Source organism: Schistocerca serialis, chromosome 11 (assembly GCF_023864345.2).
Source record: "Schistocerca serialis cubense isolate TAMUIC-IGC-003099 chromosome 11, iqSchSeri2.2, whole genome shotgun sequence".
NCBI lineage: Eukaryota > Metazoa > Arthropoda > Insecta > Orthoptera > Acrididae > Schistocerca > Schistocerca serialis.
Genome location: NC_064648.1, coordinates 41348240 through 41366123, shown reverse-complemented (window position 1 = coordinate 41366123; position 17884 = coordinate 41348240). Strand labels below are relative to the sequence as shown.

The 17884-nt window shown below is 38.5% G+C and overlaps 1 protein-coding gene across 5 annotated transcripts in view; it reads left to right on the top strand.

The window, feature by feature from the left end:
- Positions 1-17884, top strand: part of LOC126427104 (zinc finger protein 708-like) — a 171137-nt gene that overhangs the window by 139394 nt on the left and 13859 nt on the right. For all 5 annotated transcript variants that reach the window (XM_050089316.1, XM_050089317.1, XM_050089315.1 and 2 more), the window contains exon 7: positions 13606-13643. In XM_050089316.1, coding sequence (XP_049945273.1) covers positions 13606-13643 — 38 coding nt within the window. The remainder of the gene's footprint in view (positions 1-13605; positions 13644-17884) is intronic.

Here is a 17884-nt window from a genome sequence, read left to right as displayed (position 1 = left end):
TTTCTGGTGGTGTCATGGATTTTCACCTGCCGTGAGATGACTGGATGTTATGTCATCTTCATCATCATCATTCATCCCCATTGCGGTCAGATGAAGACAATCGCAAACCACCCCTCTTAGGACCTTGCCTAGTACAGCAGTGTGGGTCTACTGCATTGTTCCCCTATGCTGTGTCAAGAAGCATGGGGCTTCATTTCCATTTCGATATCAGAACGCAACTTTCATCATTGCTTTTTCTGTCACTGAATCCCAAAAATTTCTAAACTCTTCTGCTTGAATGGATGCTTGCTGTGAAAGTGATCTTCTCTTTAAAATATCAGCTGTCTTTTGCTTGTAGGACACATAGTCCATATCAATTCAGGTAGGCTAGGAAAAACTCTTACCTTCATAGTATCGGATGTTATTGAACTTAGCATATGTTAAAATGAAAGACTTAAGTAAGGAACACGGTTTTTTTTCCTCAAAAAAAAAAAAAAACTTCTACTCCGAGATACAGCCCTCCAAAAATGACACTGCACATACCATGTTGAATATGCGAATTTTGGAAAAAATTTTAAAATGCTGTGTCTCTGGAACAGTTGTAGATATTTTGTTGGGGTTTTTTATTTGAAAGATAATTGCTTTATGATTACAAAGAAATCCTCCATTTGGACTTATCTGTCAAAGTTCTTTTACTATAGCATTCTGAACTTTTTTGTAATTTATGCAAATTTTTTTTCAAAAATGCCAATCCATTAAATTTTGATTTTTTTCTTTTAATTACTGCCATATAGTTCTACATTCATTGAAAAGGAGAGCTTCCACTTTTAGGTTGAACAGGTTGTATAAACAATTGAAATTTTTGCCATACATAAAACATGTTTTATTACCACATTATCACATAACAGGCTAGTCTTATTTAACATAATTTTAGTTTTGAAAGATGAGTAAAAGACTCATTTTTCACATGTTTTAAGTGGTTCCAAAATGTATGTGAAAGGTCCAAAGATTTAAAGGTTTAAATTTATACAACTTCTGTGCACTTTTGTTTTATACTGAAATTAGCCAGTCAATGAACTAAAAGAATGTGTTCTACAGCTTCAGTATCTTCCTTTGATATAGAGTGATACCTTCCTGCTGAAGCAATAGGAACTGGAGCACCTACAATCTTCAAAACATTGTGAACAGGAACAGAGCACTGATGGCATTGTTGCTGTCCTTCAGCTGGAAACCATGTGGCAGCATAAAGTTCACTACAATTTTGTTTAACTCATAACTGGTGTCTATAATCTCCGCGCTCCACCAGTCACAGTCACACACACACACACACACACACACACACACACACACACACACACACACACACACCACAAACATCCCCTTCTCAGGTTGTGAATCTGAATATTATCCTGCTGTTTCTGAAATTTCTTCTTTCTTGCTCTTTAAAGTGCGTGCAATGTGAGTTCATCGATCACGTTGAATCAAAAAACGTGTCTTCTGAATTCCTTTCACAGTAGTAGTTTGTTTGGGCCATTCTTCTTTTTTCTGCTCATGGAATTTCCTCTGTGGACAAAAGAATGAGAGCTGTGAATGTGTAAGATTTCACGACTCTCATAAAATTCTCAGAATTCTGAATCGCAATTGTATTTGGTCTGGAAAAATTGTTTTGTAACATGGTGCTGCAGCAGGTCTCCTACACCATCAGAAGGCCCCTTCCTGTGATCAGTAACACTGTATACCCAGACAGTTGGCACAAGCGACTTACTCAACTCAAACAGCTGGTGACGATTTTTTAAATGACTAGGATCACCATCAGATATAATGATCTTCTCTGCCCCTGTTTGCAGTTGAAGAATTTTGCACATTGCTAGCAAAGCATGTGCTGAGTCACGTCCTGTGTCATCACTTGTCACTGCAACATTTGTGGTCTTGTTTTGAAAATATGTCACTAATGTAAAAATTGAAACTTGGCCTCGCACGGGATTAGCCGAGCGGTCTAAGGCTCTGCAGTCATAGACTTTGTCGCTGGTCCCGGCGGAGGGATGATGTCCTTAGCAGTTAAGTCCCATAAGATTTCACACACATTTGAACACTTTTTTTTGAAACTTGGTCATTACTCCAATAATACCCTTGTACTACGTGTGGGAGAATTACAGACCTTTTCTCAGCAAAATCACAGTGAAGCACTGAACATATTTCTTCAACTCTGCAATGTGTTGTTGTTTCAATTTCTTCAGATGCTGGTGTGTTACTGCTTTCACTGGCCATTTACCAAGTTCATGAATGAAACTGGAAAGGCAATAGTTAGTTTATTTTCATCCCATGTCACGTATGTAATTTCTTTATTTATCTGCTACATCTTTCAAATCAAGTTTCTGTAAAGACAGTCCTCCATTTCCAGGGCAGTCACCACATTGTTGAAACAAACAATTCTCTCGCTTTATGTCACAGACTTCAAATGACTTTGCCTGCCACTGTGGCCGAGCGTTTCTAGGTGTTTCAGTCTGGAACTGCGTGACCGCCACGGTCGCAGGTTCGAATCCTGCCTTGGGCTTGGATGTGTGTGATGTCCTTAGGTTAGTTAGGTTTAAGTAGTTCTAAGTTCTAGGGGACTGATGACCTCAGATGTTAAGTCCCATAGTGCTCAGAGCCATTTGGACAATTTGATTTACTAATGACTTCACATACCCAACTAAGGTGTCATATGTCACATGCTTCAGTAAGTTCTTCAAAGTTACCACACAAACTTCAAAATTCGTGCAGAACACACATAAACAGACATCTCTATGTGGGTGTGGAACCATCCACTTAGGTCATAGTGCATAAAATTTTTATCTTCCAGAATTTGAAGTTGTATAGTTGCTCTTATAAATTGCACACATTTCTTTAATACTGCGAGTGATGTACCTCTTCACTTTGACAACCTTTTGACCTAAAACTGTTGCAGTTATAGTTTCTTTTTTGTTGGCACTCTGGTGAGAACAGTCCCATTTATCTTCCAGATAAAATGACTGCACTATTTGAACTTGAGCTGTTTCTACAGGATGACTATAATAGGGTTCTGATCTTCCAAAGACAACTTTTACAGACCTCACATTTCTTGATTTGTCTACCATGTTCTTTGACACAGAACGTGGTTCAAAATTATGGTCTTTGAAAATGTCTCTGGAATAATGGTTAAAACTTGCACCTCTTCACTGTAGGATGCACAATATTGAATGGCAGAATTGATGTTTGTGAAAAATTCCTGGCAAGAGGTGCATGAGTGCTTTTGTTCATTTTCTTCTCAAGACGTGTATTCATCCATATCTTTGGAAATTTCTCTCTGCTTTCTTGATGCATAGAGCTTATGACTTGACTTCACTGACCACAGTTTCTTCAGATACTACCATTGTTGTTGTTCTGTCAAAACATTTAGAACACAAAAACTCGTCATTGGAAACATCTTCACTTTGAAACAGAGTCTTCAAATGAGAACACTTATTCACAACCTGAACGAAATCTGTTTTTTTGTTTGTCTTATATATCACACTTTTATGAATATGCAGATAGTGCGCACACTTCACTCTCCTGTGGCCACAGTCAGAATACATTACAAACAGTCATTTTCACAAAACACACTGCAACTGTGTCAACTGGCAAATTCCTAATAAAAACTCAGAACTCACTGGAGGGTCTCAGATTTCTTAGAAGCCTCTTCAGTAAACAAATTAGCATCGAACAAGCACAATACAGAAACCTGCAATGAACAAACACTAAAAAGCAACTGACAAGAAAGTACTACAAAGTGTAAGAAATATCGGCAGCAGTGAAAGTGAAAAGAAATAACTGCAGCAAAGAAAGTGATAAGAAATAATTGCAACAAAGACAATAGAAATAAACATTGTAACAAAGAAGGTAGTAAGAAACAACTTCAGTGAAGACATACATTACCATTGAGAATTAAAAAAAAAATTTTTTTTAATAAAACCTGTCCATCTTAAAAGTGGAAGTACTACATGGTACTAATGAAGAGAAAAAAAATTAACTTTTCTGGATTGGCATTTTTGAAAAAAAAAGGTTTCTGTAAATTACAAAAAAATTAAAAATGCACACAGTAAAAAAACTTTGATAGATATGTCCAAACAGATGATACCATTGTAATCATAAAGCAATAATCTTTCAAATAAAAAACTCTAACAAAATATCTAGAACTGTTATAGCATTTTAAAATGTTTTCCCAAAGTCACATTTTTAAAATGGTGTTGGCTGTGTCATCTATGGAGACCTGTATCTCATGGCAGGAATTTTTTTGAAGATAACAAAAAAATACGTTTCTTACTTACTCCTGAATTTTAACATACACTAAATTCAGTAACATCCGAGACTATGAAGGTAACCCCCCTGCCTCAAGTGATACGGATTATGCCAGGATACATGCCACAGTCATAAAATTCCAGTACAGTACAGTAATCAGTGTCATGTTGAAAATCATCCAAATCAGTCACAATTCTTCTTCCACTGTTAACAATAGGGAATTGTTTGGTAGTTGTTACTTCTTACGATGGTACCTGGATAGTGTGTGTGGTGCAAAACTCACTATGGCAATTGTGTGAGCTTAGTCATAAACCAAGCTGGTCTGTGCCAAAGACGTTTTGAAAAGGAGGAAGACAAGGGATGATTGAAGTTACCTACCACTCCCAGCTCCCACTTTCACTGCTCTCTATTATAGTGATGTTGAAAAAAACCTCTTGAATCAGTAGAGTTCAATAAGATCCCAGGAAATGATGGTGTTGTCAAGCTTAATGATGTATTTGTGAGTGAGTTATTCTACACTTGCCACCATTTACTGCCAGTACCTTGAGCACAAAGATGCTCCCCATGATTGGAAAAGCACACAGGTCTCACCTATCTTCAAATGAAGAGCTGCAACTGGTCTACAGAAGTACTGTCTTGTAGATTCTTTAAAGAGATGGAAGTGTTACATCTACATACAGCGACGTCACCATACAATGCCTGACAGAGACTACCTTGTACCAGTGCTAGGCATTCCCTTTTCTGTTCTACTCACAAATGGGGCTTATGAGACCTGATTTCTCTTGAATTGTCTACACTTAGGAGCTTCTTCCTCTATGCCCATCGCATGCAGATGTTTCTTAAAGTTCCCATAAGTCCTACCATGAGTTTATTGTGCCTCGTGCTTTAGTCCAGGATTACAAAACTTTTCTTGAAACATGGCCATGGCATCATTTGCTTTCCTTGCTTTTGTTTTTGAATCAGCCCAATAATGTACATGCTGCCTCCTCATCCAGCTACAGAGTTTTGATTTTACCATCACCTTAGTTATAACTTAGGACAGGTTCTGGTCCAGTAAATGAGGTTGTTGCACCTGTTGTGACCAGTCTGTCAGCTGCTTCATTGTCAATAATGCTTGAGTGACTGGGTACCAACAAAAGGTTTTAACTGTTGCATTCCTGAGTCTCACAAGGGCTTCACTGTATTCTGCAACAATCTTTGATCTTGTTGCAGGGGCTGAAAGCTTGGTTGTCTGAGTAAACATGGATGCTATGATCCTTCTACCACCAAGAAAATTCTCCTAAGTGCACACTCTTCATAGCAGCTACTTCCACCTGGAATACTGTGGCCTGCTACACTAGAGAGAGTGTTCTTTGAAGTCTAGGCTGTACACTGTACATTCCAGTCCCAGTGCCTTCACTGTTTTCAACGTGTCAGTAAACCATAATATGTCTTCTTAACAGTATCATGGTTCATTCTTCCACTGCTCTCTTTTTCCAATTGTTACATGGGAAGGTTTATTAATGCAGCTAGATGTTATTGTATGGTCAGCCAGCAGCTGCCCTATCATTCTTATATTTACCACCTTCACTATACTGATGTGACATTGTGGATATCGTAAAGGTATCAATTGATTTCCAGTTTTTGACCTGTGTGCCTCTTGCCACTGCACTCATTCTAACCCAAAGGTGTAATGGGGTCATGTCCATGTATTCTCAATCCCAGCAGTGGCTCAGCTGCTAATTCTGCTGTTTATGACAAACAGGTCATTATGTGCACCTTACCAACTCAATAGCAGCCACCTTCTGTTCTACTTTATTCCAACACACTGTAGCCCCATAAATTATGATGTGTGCTCCTCGGACATTTGTCAGTAACTGTTGCTGACAACTGTCCAAGGAGCACACATGCCCATAATAATCTGCACGAGACCAGGTAACAGTGCTGCAGTGGTTTGTAACACAAGAGTTACTCAATTTACGCAGTCCTGAAGATGACATAATGTAATGTCGAAACTGGTAGCCTAAAAATAAAACCTAAATAACGGCTATTGGTATTGTATTATTAGTATTCCACAAGGATAGATGCATACTTGTGTTGATACACTGTGCATTCTAGAATGATGAGATCATCCAGGGAATGCCACACAAACATTCCCCAGATGATAATGCTTCCTCCTCCAGCCTGGATGCCTCAGACAGTTGTTGCAGGGTCTTTGCTTTCAAACGTTTACACCATGCACACCAACTGCCATCTGTCCAGTGGATCATAAAATGCAATTCATCTGAAAAGGCCATTTCTTGCTACTCAATGGACGTCTACTGGTGGTATTGATGTGCATATTCCAGCCTTCATCGCCAGTGAACAGCACTCAGTGAGTGCGTAAACCAGATGCCCATACACAGCAACATTTGCTGAATAGTCACTCAGGAGACGTTGTTGATAGCCTCTTGGTTCATTTGGGTGGTGAACTGTTCAACAGCTGCACATATATTCAGCCTCATCTCCAGTCTTTAACTTGTTTGCCTTTTGGTGCTGGCTCCGTTCTAGCGCAAAGGTGTAATGGGGGGCATGTCCATATTTCTGCAGCTGTCATCACCACTGCCATCTATGGCTTATGGTGCACCGTAGATGCCTCAGTGCCATCTTTCAGATAGCACTGTTTTGCCTTGGCATTTTCTGGGCCCATTTATCCTGAGGAGCGGGAGTATTAGACTCCTTCCTTGCAATGTTTTTCTCTTTCTTAGAGGTAGAAGGCATCCAATTACTCCTTCCACTCTGAGACAGTCATTTTTGCAGGTTTTAGGCTCAAAAACTATTAGTTCCCTTCATTTATGTGTAGGAAGCCATTTTTTACCTGTCTTTCCTTTATGTTCTTTGAGAAGTTTCCCTCCTCTCAGCCCTAGACAAGGATTTAATCTTGAGCTGGTCCAACTTCTCAGTGACTTTTTCCACTTCTTTGGCTGGTTTATTGCTTGATCCAGTTGTGGGAACAGCTTCCATTGTTTACAGCCTTAGTGGGTGTTTGAGGTCTCATCAAGTCCCTCTGTTTTTGTTTTTGCTCCAATTTCGGCCTCACAAGAACAGTGGAGTTATTGAGTTAATACCATGGAACATCATATGGTTTAAGGGTAATTACTCAGGGAAGTCGCCCAATATCCCTGAGGCTCCATTAGTCACACACCTTCCCATGTGCCATGGCACAGGTTTACTGCACTTTGGACTGGGTGTTTTGGGAATTGGGGAAAAACTATGTGGGTGGACACAGGAGAGATGGGGTGTTGTGAGACACTCTTGATATGGTTCATCTGCTGAGGCCTGTCTGGCATGGGAGATACTGTCATTAGCTGTGTTACAGTTGGCATGGCCCTCAGCTTCACACGAACATGCAAGACTCTCTGCCTGCATTGTCACTGCTTTGTTAGGGCAGTGTCCCCCAGAGAGGTTTGTCTGTCAGTACGATTGAAGTCAATGTCTGAGTTCAAGGGGTAAGAACCTACAGAAGTTAGCAGTCACTAGCAGTATATTAAAATGCGAACATATGAGTGCAGCACTACAAACGAGAAAGCCTCAGCTCAGAGCTTGCCTGGGGTTGGCATTGAGTGACACATAGTTGGCATCTAAACATTCTAGCAAAATACTACTTGGAATGTTATACTGCAAGATGTTTGAATAGTTATGGCACATAATCTTCTCCCTCTCTGTAGTTGGCCCACCAACCCTGTCAATACTTCACAATCTTGACATGAGACTTTCCACCTCTCTGGTGTCTCCAGCCAACTACATTGGCATCCTTCCCCTTCTCCTACTTTGAAGGTGAGGTGTTGCTGGCCATTTTTCTAATAACATCCTTGTTTGACAGTAACAGCATTAATCTGATAGCCATGCAATGCTGGCATTTTTTGGATGGCTAGCAACAACGATGTCTTACATCATTTTGATCTGCCCTGAGGGTGGGGGTTTCTACATTAGAAGTGGAGACCTCACGTATGATGTGCCTCTTGTAGTCTGTTGGGGCACCTTAGAGCAGCATGTAGATGGTGTATGGAGTTACCAGCTAATTCTTTGAACTGAAACTTCTACTCTTGGACAGCTATCCAGCATCTGCAATCCACAAGCTTGTTATATTACTGTTTTATTCATGTAAACTAAATGCTACCAACTGGGCCTGTCATCTGAAGGGTCTGGTTTCTTGCCTTGCAGCACTCTAACTGGTTTCCGAGAGCCTCAGACTTAACATTGAATAAGTCAAGAATTGTCAGTATACGACAGATGAAATATACCAGTAACAGACCTAGCAGTTGCCTCTGAATTGATTCAGTGTCCTCATTTTGTGTGTACTGGTGGCGAACCCAGACACTAAAACAGTAATCAAGAATAGGTTGAAAAAGTGTTCTGTATTTGGTCTCCTTTATAGATGAGATACAGTTTACTAGAATTCTGTCAATAAACTGAAGTTGACTGTATAACTTCCCAAAAACTGACCTTCCATGCTTCATCTATTTCATGTCGGTCATCCATGTTACACCTAGAGCATATTCTGAGTTCAAAACTTGTGACCTACCTGGAACAAAAGTACCCATTCTTTGGAAATAATCGTAGGTTCTGAAAATATCGACTATATGAAACTCAACCCCATTATTCACATGTTATTCCTAGGGTCATCGGTAGAGGAAATGAGGTTGACGCAGTGTTAGTGCACTTCTGCAATGCTTGTGATTTGGTATCACATTGATTGTCTTCTAAATAAAATGCATTTGTAAGGGATATGTTGCATGGCTTGGAAGTAGATTGTAAAATTTGCTGACAGACAGCGCACATCAAGTAATTTCTGATGGAGAGAGTAATGTACAGACACTAAAGTGATATCTAGTGTGCCACTGATGACTGTAATATTGCTATTGGTGTTCAGCTTGTATGTTAATGACTTAGAAAATAGTATTTAGTTGCCATCTTGGACTCTTCATAACTGATGCAGTTATTTATGAAGACAGAGGGTTTGTTAAAATTGCAGTGATATCCAGTTAGATTTTTACAAAATATCATCCTGATATGAAGACTGGCAGCTACATTGTTTTATCAAGAACTGGGAACTCATGTACCTCATGAAAATTGGCTTATGAGTCACAATTTGGGTAAGTCATGTACAGTACAATTTGTACAAGCATGAACTGGATAAACCACAGTGTCAGTTGTAGGTAATGCACATGGTTGGCTGCAGGCCATGATAGGATTCTGGGGAACTGGATTTTGTCTACAAAGGCAATTCCATAAATATTACTTATATATCCCATGCTTGAGGACTGCTCAAATATATGGGATGCATATTAAAGTTGAATAAATCGGGAAATTGAGTGTGTACAGAGAAAGGCAGACTAATTTAACTGTTGAGAGAGTATAATATAACATTTTAATGGTCTTAACTCGTGGACACACTAAGAAAGACACCATACACCTTCCCAGAACCAACTTCGGTAACTTTAACGACGGTTTTTGAGAGCAGAACCTATGAATATTCTTCAGCCCCATATGCATATATCCAACAGAACTCATGGAAATAAAATTTTGTAAATAGCGGCTGTGGCAAATGCAGGCAAGCAGTCATTCTACACAGAATCTAGCCATAAATGCAACAGGAAGAAAAAGTAATTTGTGGTATTATAAAAATATTCTCTCCAACCCTTTCATTATGCTAAATTCAGCAAAGCTTAGGACCCAATGAAATCTCTGTGGTGTTCTCTATGGAATTTGTGGCCGAGTTAGCCCTGTATTATACCGTAGATCACTCAGACAAAAAGCTATGCCCATAATTAGGAGATAATGCAGCTGGCAGACACCTGTTTAGAAGAACGGTAACAAAAATAGTCCACAAAACTGCTGTCCATTATCTTTGAAATCATCTCTTTCATGCCATACAGCATGGATTCCACCAATATTGGTGAACCCAACTTGATGTACTCAACATTTCATCCTGAAAGCTATGGATCAAGGCAGTCAAGTAGCTGCAGTACATCTTGACTTCCAAAACGTATAAACGTATTTGATTTAGTATCACACCAGTGTTAATTAATGAAAGTACAATAATATGTTGTACATTAATGTGTCAAAGATAACTATAAAAGTAACCTCAGACTTTTTGCAGATGATACAGGTATCTATAATGAAGGACTGTCTGAACAAAGCTACAAAAATGTTCTAGCAGATCTTGATAAAAGTTGAAACAAGTGTAAATTTTGTGAACATGTGTAAATGTTTAGAAATACAAAACTGTGAGTTTCACAACATGAATAAACATACTATCCTGTGACTACAATATTACTGAGTCACTGTTCGAATCAGTCAACTCACACAAATACTTGTTTGTAACAGTGTAGCAGTTTTTATGGATGTGAAATAGAATGATTTCATAAGCTCAGTTGTAGATAGAACAGATTGCTGGGTTCAGTTCATTGGTAGTATACTAGGGAAATGCAATCAGGCTATAGAGAAGATTACTTATAAAACAATCATCTGAACCTTCCAGGAATATTGATCAAGTGTGTGACACATACCAGATAGGATCGAGAAGAGATATTCAATGAATCAAAGAAAATGTGAATAGTCACATGTGTGTTTGACTCTTGGGAGAACAACACATAGATGTTAGGAATCCTGAACTGGTAGATAGTGTCTCACAAAAGTTTACTTACAAAGTTTCTAGCGCTATCTTTAAGGGGATATTGTATGTCCTATGCTGCCAATGTTAAATTATTGAATTTTGTGACCCATTATCTTTTTAAGACACCAATTTACAATTTTCCATAATTATTGAATGCACCTTTTTAGAAACACTGAACTAGAATTATTACTGAAATTGTATTGTGGGGCATGTTATCTTCTTTTTTTCCAAACACTCAGTTTTTTGGCAGAATTTTGTAAATAAATGAACACAAAAACAAAACAACTCAGGATATTTTAATTATTCTTGTTCCATATGTGTTGAACCTCACACTTGGCATTCTGTGAAAATTTCATGTCTCTACCACCAGTACTTTTTTAGAAATCGGGTCATTTATTGCAAAACATGTAGTTCAGAAGTATCGAGGTTTAAATCTTTTTTATTACAAATTCTTATACAGACCTACATTTCTGTGTCTTTTATGCACTAGAATCTCCCTGTCCCATAGTCTTTGTCTTCTTCAGTGTCACAACAGCCCAGTGCTTGCCTTCTCCCCCCCCCCCTTTTTTTCCTGAGCAGCTAACTCTGCTTCATGTACATGAAGCTTATCCAGTTTCAGCAGTTCTTTAGCTGTATTCTGTCCAAATCTTACCCCTAACTTCTCCAGAACCTTAAGTCTTTCATAGTTTCCACCATTAAAAGTTATTACAGCATCAGACACTGCTAACTTTTGAGTCATAAGGCCAACAAATATATTTTTAGGCACACAGCATCACACAACATTATTGAAGGACTCATTCACATTCTGGGTCTTCCCATGTAAACACTTCTTTAGTAGCTCAGGATTTGCCAAATCTCTGTAAATAGGTTTGATTGCCTCCATTACTGCCAAAGGAAGATAATGTTTATGTGTAAATTCATTCATTTATGCAAAGTGTTTGGTGGAGGTGGACACAATGCATGACATGGCTTTTCATTGGTGTTTTCTAGTACTTCACAAGAAAATGAAGGTCTCACATATCTGTTAACCACAAATTTACATTTCTTGAAGTTACTTTTATGCTTAGTCATTTTATTTACGTATAAAAAGCAGTAGAAGTTAGTTTACTACAAAAATAGCTGATAATCACACTACTTTCAATGAAAACTGTTATCAGAAACAAAGGACTGATTTCTTTATTCGTAATGCCAACTTCCGAGATGTAGCAGTAGGCACAAAACAAAGTAATTCACGACCTTCTAGACTGTGTAGTTCCCAAGATATGACTGCTCAATTGTGGCAGTAAATTCGTAGCCACGAAATTTGACAGTCACACATGAACATTAAAAATATTATTTGAAGGGATCACAATTGTCTGATTTTAATGTATTATATACCAAAATGTTCAGGAAAGTCCAGAGTACATTATGGAGTAGAAAACAGAAAATGTCAAATTTCAATGAATTTCGCATACAATGTTCCCTTAAATGATGAAATATATTATACTACAATCCTCTACATACTGCTCCTCTAATGACTGTGAAGAGTTGATAGCTATGTCTGCACCTATACTTTGTACACCGCCTTATTTGGTGTGCCAGTGGATACTTTGCAGACTACTGGCGCTTTCCTCCTCTCCTGTTCCAGTTACAAATTGCCCATGAGAAGAAATATTGTGGTAAGCCTCTTTGTGATCAAGAATCTCTCTGTAATTTCGCCTTCATTGTCATTTCACAAGATATATGTATGAGAAAGCAATACATTGGTTGACACTTGTAACAATATACCCATTTGGAATTTTAATAGTAAACCAGACGATGCTAAATGCCTTTGTTGTATCCTCTACTGCTGGAGTTGATTGAGCATCTCTGTGATGCTTTTGTGATTTCTAAATGAACCTGTAACAAAATGTGCTGCTCTTCATTGGATTCTATTTCCTTCATATGTGATATGGATACCAGACTAATGACCAACATTCAAGTATTGATCGAATGAGGTTTACGTGTGACTGGTTTTATGTTATCATTCCACTTTGTCACTCTGTACACATACTCCCAGTTATTGTGTCAGTGTGAGAACCTCTTATTGTGTAGTGCTTGTGGCAAGTGGATCTATGGATATCAAATTTTAAATAATTGTTATTAACGGCAGGCTATAATGTAATCAAAAACCCTAAACTTCCAGGCATATTGGAACTGTGGTGGGCTGGTACTTGGACCTGGAACCTTACATTTCATGGTCTAGAACAAAGTTTAATGTGTCAGACTGCTTCAAGCCACTGCACATGACACTGGAAACCATAAGATGGTCTGTTAGCTTTCATTTATTGTATTGGCTAATATGTGATGCTTTAACCCATTGGAATATACTGCTGAGTTTAATGAAATTCAGCTTCAGGTATAGCTGAAGGCATATATTTTTCATATGCAGGGGGAGAATTTCTCTCTGTAGTGCCACTGAGATATGTACTATTTGCCATAAATAGATTTTGTATTTAATGAAGTAAGTTTATAAATGTTCTATATGACTGTTACAGACTGTTCAGTAACATTGTGTGTGTGTGTGTGTGTGTGTGTGTGTGTGTGTGTGTGTTCATGAAAAGGAAAATTCCAGATTTATAAAATGTCTATGAATAGTAGCAGTCTTGGTAATATCTCTTCTTTGTTGTTTTATTTTTTAATTCATTCCTTAATAGTATTATGAAATATTTCAGGAGGTAGCCCCAAGAAGATGTGCACCAGACAGTACATGGTAAGGTTTTCATTATTCACTGGGTGATTATCTTTGAAAAGTAAGATGTTTATCTTTTCATAGAACAGCACATGTAACAGGTTGAGGATTTGTGTTCTTTTTTGTAGTATCAGTTGACAGTCACATTACAACATAATATGATCTATAACACATTTGTGTGTATAAGTAGTCCATTATATGTAAATGTGAGGTTGTCATGGATTTACACAATTAACTTTTTCACTAATCAGCAGTAAAATAAAATTAATGAGATGGAATTTAAAAGTTGCAGCCTTATGGTTTTGAAGCATGAAATACTGATGATATCAAAAGTGTGAGTTTTTAATTGCTGTAGTTTTTCTTCTCTTCACACAATGAGTTGTGTTTTTGTAGAACAGAATGGCCAAAATTTCTAATGTAACTGATGTATGGAACTTTCAATCAAACAATATTAAATGTGGTGAAATAGGTATAATGATTTGTACATTGACAATCCTAGCAGAAATTTCAATGTAAAATCTAAACAATAATTTTCACTTCCTTCATTCACAGATATGAAATACTCTCTTAGTAGATGCAAATTTGAAACTTGAGTTTCTCCTGGTGTATAAACCTTCAAATAACTTACTGCCAGGTAACATCTTTGTCAACTGCCAATATTTCAATAGGTACACTTTGTGACTTTTTGAGGCTAAAATGCTTTTTATAATTTAATCTTAAGTACTTCTGTAACAACACTATGCCAATAACTGGAAGAATCTCCATATTGTATATTGTTATACTTCATTGGATGGTTGTGCCAAAGCATTGATCTCAAGAACATATTTGCTGAGCTGTTGTAAGCACATGACACTTAAGACACCAGTTCCCCATGGTACTGCCAAATATGTGACATTATAAAGAATGTGACAGTTTTCCACGATATGCAAACCGAGATCATGCTTCATGTACCCAAAATGGCCCCCAATCTTAAATGGTGTTCAAAAACCACCTTTCAAGTTATATTTCCACAACCTTGTTGAAAATGTTTCCTATGTAAGGCACTCTGCTGATACCTTATTGGTATCATAACCCATTCAATTAAAGGTTGGTTAATAATGACATCCCCCCCATGAACCATGGACCTTGCCGTTGGTGGGGAGGCTTGCGTGCCTCAGCGATACAGATATCTGTACCGTAGGTACAACCACAACGGAGGGGTATCTGTTGAGAGGCCAGACAAACGTGTGGTTCCTGAAGAGGGGCAGCAGCCTTTTCAGTAGTTGCAGGGGCAACAGTCTGGATGATTGACTGATCTGGCCTTGTAACAATAACCAAAACGGCCTTGCTGTGCTGGTACTGCGAACGGCTGAAAGCAAGGGGAAACTACAGCCGTAATTTTTCCCGAGGGCATGCAGCTTTTACTGTATGATTAAATGATGATGGCGTCCTCTTGGGTAAAATATTCCGGAGGTAAAATAGTCCCCCATTCGGATCTCCGGGCGGGGACTACTCAAGAGGATGTCATTATCAGGAAAAAGAAAACTGGCGTTCTACGGATCGGAGCGTGGAATGTCAGATCCCTTAATCGGGCAGGTAGGTTAGAAAATTTAAAAAGGGAAATGGATAGGTTAAAGTTAGATATAGTGGGAATTAGTGAAGTTCGGTGGCAGGAGGAACAAGACTTCTGGTCAGGTGACTACAGGGTTATAAACACAAAGTCAAATAGGGGTAATGCAGGAGTAGGTTTAATAATGAATAAAAAAATAGGAATGCAGGTAAGCTACTACAAACAGCATAGTGAACGCATTATTGTGGCCAAGATAGACACGAAGCCCATGCCTACTACAGTAGTACAAGTTTATATGCCAACTAGCTCTGCAGATGACGAAGAAATTGAAGAAATGTATGATGTAATAAAAGAATTTATTCAGATAGTGAAGGGAGACGAAAATTTAATAGTCATGGGTGACTGGAATTCGAATGTAGGAAAAGGGAGAGAAGGAAACGTAGTAGGTGAATATGGATTGGGGCTAAGAAATGAAAGAGGAAGCCACCTGGTAGAATTTTGCACAGAGCACAACTTAATCATAGCTAACACTTGGTTTAAGAATCATGACAGAAGGTTGTATACATGGAAGAACCCTGGAGATACTAAAAGGTATCAGATAGATTATATAATGGTAAGACAGAGATTTAGGAACCAGGTTTTAAATTGTAAGACATTTCCAGGGGCAGATGTGGACTCTGACCACAATCTATTGTAGATTAAAACTGAAGAAACTGCAAAAAGATGGGAATTTAAGGAGATGGGACCTGGATAAACTGAAGAACGAGAGGTTGTACAGAGTTTCAGGTAGAGCATAAGGTAACAATTGACAGGAATGAGGGAAAGAAATACAGTAGAAGAAGAATGGGTAGCTTTGAGGGATGAAGTAGCGATGGCAGCAGAGGATCAAGTAGGTAAAAAGAGGAGGGCTAGTAGAAATCCTTGGGTAACAGAAGAAATATTGAATTTAATTGATGAAAGGAGAAAATATAAAAATGCAGTAAATGAAGCAGGCAAAAAGGAGTACAAACTTCTCAAAAATGAGATCAACAGGAAGTGCAAAATGGCTAAGCAGCGATGGCTAGAGGACAAATGTAAGGATGTAGAGGCTTATCTCACTAGGGGTAAGATAGATACTGCCTACAGGAAAATTAAAGAGACCTTTGGAGATAAGAGAACCACTTGTATGAACATCAAGAGCTCAGATGGAAACCCAGTTCTAAGCAAAGAAGGGAAAGCAGAAAGGTGGAAGGAGTATATAGAGGGTCTATACAAGGGCGATGCACTTGAGGACAATATTATGGAAATGGAAGAGGATGTAGATGAAGATGAAATGGGAGATACGATACTGCGTGAAGAGTTTGACAGAGCACTGAAAGACCTGAGTCGAAACAAGGCCCCCGGAGTAGACAACATTCCATTGGAACTACTGACGGCCTTGGGAGAGCCAGTCCTGACAAAACTCTACCATCTGGTGAGCAAGATGTATGAAACAGGCGAAATACCTTCAGACTTCAAGAAGAATATAATAATTCCAATCCCAAAGAAAGCAGGTGTTGACAGATGTGAAAATTACCGAACAATCAGTTTAATAAGTCACAGCTGCAAAATACTAACGCGAATTCTTTACAGACGAATGGAAAAACTAGTAGAAGCCGACCTTGGGGAAGATCAGTTTGGATTCCGTAGAAATACAGGAACACGTGAGGCAATACTGACCTTACGACTTATCTTAGAAGAAAGATTAAGGAAAGGCAAACCTACGTTTCTAGCATTTGTAGACTTAGAGAAAGCTTTTGACAATGTTGATTGGAATACTCTCTTTCAAATTCTAAAGGTGGCAGGGATAAAATACAGGGAGCGAAAGGCTATTTACAATTTGTACAGAAACCAGATGGCAGTTATAAGAGTCGAGGGACAAGAAAGGGAAACAGTGGTTGGGAAGGGAGTAAGACAGGGTTGTAGCCTCTCCCCGATGTTATTCAATCTGTATATTGAGCAAGCAATAAAGGAAACAAAAGTTCGGAGTAGGTATTAAAATCCATGGAGAAGAAAAAAAAAATTTGAGGTTCGCCGATGACATTGTAATTCTGTCAGAGACAGCAAAGGACTTGGAAGAGCAGTTGAACGGAATGGATAGTGTCTTGAAGGGAGGATATAAGATGAACATCAACAAAAGCAAAACGAGGATAATGGAATGTAGTCGAATTAAGTCGGGTGATGTTGAGGGTATTAGATTAGGAAATGAGACACTTAAAGTAGTAAAGGAGTTTTGCTATTTGGGGAGCAAAATAACTGATGATGGTCGAAGTAGAGAGGATATCAAATGTAGGCTGGCAATGGCAAGGAAAGCGTTTCTGAAGAAGAAAAATTTGTTAACATCGAGTATAGATTTAAGTGTCAGGAAGTCATTTCTGAAAGTATTTGTATGGAGTGTAGCCATGTATGGAAGTGAAACATGGACGGTAAATAGTTTGGACAAGAAGAGAATAGAAGCTTTCAAAATGTGGTGCTACAGAAGAATGCTGAAGATTAGATGGGTAGATCACATAACTAATGAGGAAGTATTGAATAGGATTGGGGAGAAGAGAAGTTTGTGGCACAACTTGACCAGAAGAAGGGATCGGTTGGTAGGACATGTTCTGAGACATCAAGGGATCACCAATTTAGTATTGGAGGGCAGCGTGGAGGGTAAAAATCGTAGGGGGAGACCAAGAGATGAATACACTAAGCA